This window comes from Procambarus clarkii, chromosome 50 (assembly GCF_040958095.1).
Source record: "Procambarus clarkii isolate CNS0578487 chromosome 50, FALCON_Pclarkii_2.0, whole genome shotgun sequence".
Classification (NCBI taxonomy): Eukaryota; Metazoa; Arthropoda; class Malacostraca; order Decapoda; family Cambaridae; genus Procambarus; species Procambarus clarkii.
This window is the reverse complement of record NC_091199.1, coordinates 11,735,149-11,736,344: the sequence shown is the minus strand read 5'-3', so window position 1 is coordinate 11,736,344 and position 1,196 is coordinate 11,735,149. Positions and strand designations below refer to the sequence as shown.

General features: G+C 43.2%; 1 protein-coding gene across 1 annotated transcript in view; it reads left to right on the top strand.

Moving 5' to 3' along the window:
* LOC138351651 (antifreeze protein Maxi-like) overlaps positions 1-409 on the top strand; it is a 15,915-nt gene extending 15,506 nt beyond the window's left edge. The window contains exon 3 of the mRNA XM_069303661.1: positions 377-409. Within this exon, the coding sequence (XP_069159762.1) occupies positions 377-409 (33 nt within the window). The remainder of the gene's footprint in view (positions 1-376) is intronic.
* Positions 410-1,196: the final 787 nt, after the last annotated feature.

The following is a 1,196-nucleotide window of genomic DNA, read 5'->3' as shown; positions in this document are numbered from 1 at the left end:
GTATCTACTTTTAAAATTATAATTGGAGTTTGCTTCTACAACTGCTCCTTTAGTTCATTACGTTTCGCTTTACTCTTACGGTAAAATACAACATTCTAACAACTCTATGGCTCATCTGAGTCTCAAGTTCCATCCATGCCCTCTTGTTCAATTGGTATTCATTGAGAACATTTTTTCCACACTGAAACTCCCCCCCCCCTAAGTATTTTATACGTCTCTATTATATCCCTCTTCTCTCTCCTCCTCATGTTTAGCATCGTCAGGTTTAGTTACTTAAGTCTCTCTTCATTCCAGATCCTTCGCAAATCTGGGACGAGTCTCGTTGCCAACTTCGGAATCTTTTAGATTTTTTTACGTGTTTTTTTGTTTTTTTAAGATGGCGGCTTCACGATGGTGCGACATTCTCTAAAACTGGTCTCACACTGGCGTTATACAGCGACCTGAGAGCCTCCTTATTTAAATTCTTGAATGGCGTTCTGACTTTCGCTAGGGTAGAGCATGCTGATTGATGATTGATTTATGAAGATTAAGCCACCCAAAAGGTGGCACGGGCATGAATAGCCCGTAAGTGGTGGCCATTTGGAGCCATTACCAGTACCAGTAGCTGATACTGGAGATCTGTGACTGCACCCTACGGAGAGGTCGTGACCTCGAGTATGCTGCTGACCTTGTCCTATTTATATGAGCCTCAGCAGTTAGGTTTGGTGTTATGACCAGTTCCTGGTCTTTTTCTCTAGGTCGTTATACGGAGGTCAATTTCCTTCATCGTGTACTGCTGCTCTTTCGGTCTCATGGCAGCTCTTCCCATTTCCATCACCTTACACTTGCTGGCGTTGAAATCCACCGGCCACTTTTCGGACCAAGTCTCCAGCATGTTTAAAGTCATCTAGGAGAATGTTAAAATCCTTATCTGTCACAACTCTTCTCATAGTTTTGCAAACGTCCTCTGCAAACATTGACTTATAAGAATTAACGCCTGTAGCTGCAGCCAATTACATAAAGAATAGTTTGGGTGCCAGCACCGACCCTTCAAGTACTCCACTTGTTACCCTATGCCAGCCCAACTCTTCGCCCCTCACTGTTACTCTCTGACTCCTGCCTGTTAGGTCTTCATCCATGTTAGTAGGTTTCCATTTAGTCCCGCCTGCCTTTCGAGTTTGTAAAGTAATTTCCTGTGAATTACAGTATAAAAGGCT